Source organism: Wallemia mellicola (genome assembly GCF_000263375.1).
Source record: "Wallemia mellicola CBS 633.66 unplaced genomic scaffold WALSEscaffold_42, whole genome shotgun sequence".
Lineage (NCBI taxonomy): Eukaryota > Fungi > Basidiomycota > Wallemiomycetes > Wallemiales > Wallemiaceae > Wallemia > Wallemia mellicola.
Window position 1 is genome coordinate 5,454 of NW_006531999.1, and position 1,189 is coordinate 6,642.

Sequence of the window (1,189 nt, forward strand, 5' to 3'; positions counted from 1 at the left end):
CAATATAGTTCACTACAAGGGAAGGAATAAAGTTAAAGTACTCATCTTTCAATGGACCTAAACTTTACTCCTCAAATTCAACTACGGGCTTTTTAATAGCAACAACTTTAATATACGCTATTGGAGCTGGAATTACCGCGGCTGCTGGCACCAGACTTGCCCTCCAATTGTTCCTCGTTAAGGTATTTAAATTGTACTCATTCCAATTACAAGACCCAAAAGAGCCCTGTATTGTTATTTATTGTCACTACCTCCCCGTGTCGGGATTGGGTAAGTTGCGCGCCTGCTGCCTTCCTTGGATGTGGTAGCCGTTTCTCAGGCTCCCTCTCCGGAATCGAACCCTTATTCCCCGTTACCCGTTAAAACCATGGTAGGCCTCTATCCTACCATCCAAAGTTGATAGGGCAGATATTTGAATGATGCATCGCCGGCTCAAGGCCATGCGATTCGAAAAGTTATTATGACTCACCAATATCGTGTTGCCACGAATTGGTTTTGTATCTAATAAATACATCCCTTCGTAAGTCGGGATTTTAACGCATGTATTAGCTCTAGAATTACCACAGTTATCCATGTAGTAATGTACCATCAAATAAACTATAACTGATTTAATGAGCCATTCGCAGTTTCACAGTACAAATTTGTTTATACTTAGACATGCATGGCTTAATCTTTGAGACAAGCATATGACTACTGGCAGGATCAACCAGGTAACTATTGGCGATTGATGTTGATAGTTATAAAAATAACTAATCAACTCGCGTTCGTATTTGGTTTGAACCTCAGCTTTCTACTAAAGTGCTGATATTAAATGAAATAATAGCTTCATCGTGATTGACTTCACTAAAATTTGCATTCAATAGATGAAACCCATCTCAGCAAGACTTTGGATGTAATCAATTGGCTAATAAAAGCCAACTTCATACTCCTAGTTGAAGGCTACCATAAATCAAGAAATTAAATTCTCTAATCTAGGCGTTACTTCAATTTGCTATTGAGAAGTTTGGTTATCAACTAGTAACCCACTTTATCACTCTTTCAGCAGCTCTATAAAATCATAGAACGCTTACTTTTGAACATTGTAGAAATCATTCTACCAAGTTCTAGGCGTAGTCTGTCACCGCTTGACATCCACTAGGTGGACAACAGCTTAGCAACTCCCTTAAACGCCTCAGCTGACCATCGGTGG

The 1,189-nt window shown here is 39.5% G+C and overlaps 1 protein-coding gene across 1 annotated transcript; it reads right to left on the reverse strand.

Moving 5' to 3' along the window:
- Positions 1-64: 64 nt before the first annotated feature.
- Positions 65-442, reverse strand: WALSEDRAFT_53048 (hypothetical protein; the record flags this gene model as incomplete). The annotated part of the gene is made up of 3 exons (XM_006960833.1): positions 65-173; positions 211-324; positions 357-442. The coding sequence occupies 3 exons, from the start codon at positions 440-442 to the stop codon at positions 65-67; spliced, it is 309 nt and encodes a 102-aa protein (XP_006960895.1).
- Positions 443-1,189: the final 747 nt, after the last annotated feature.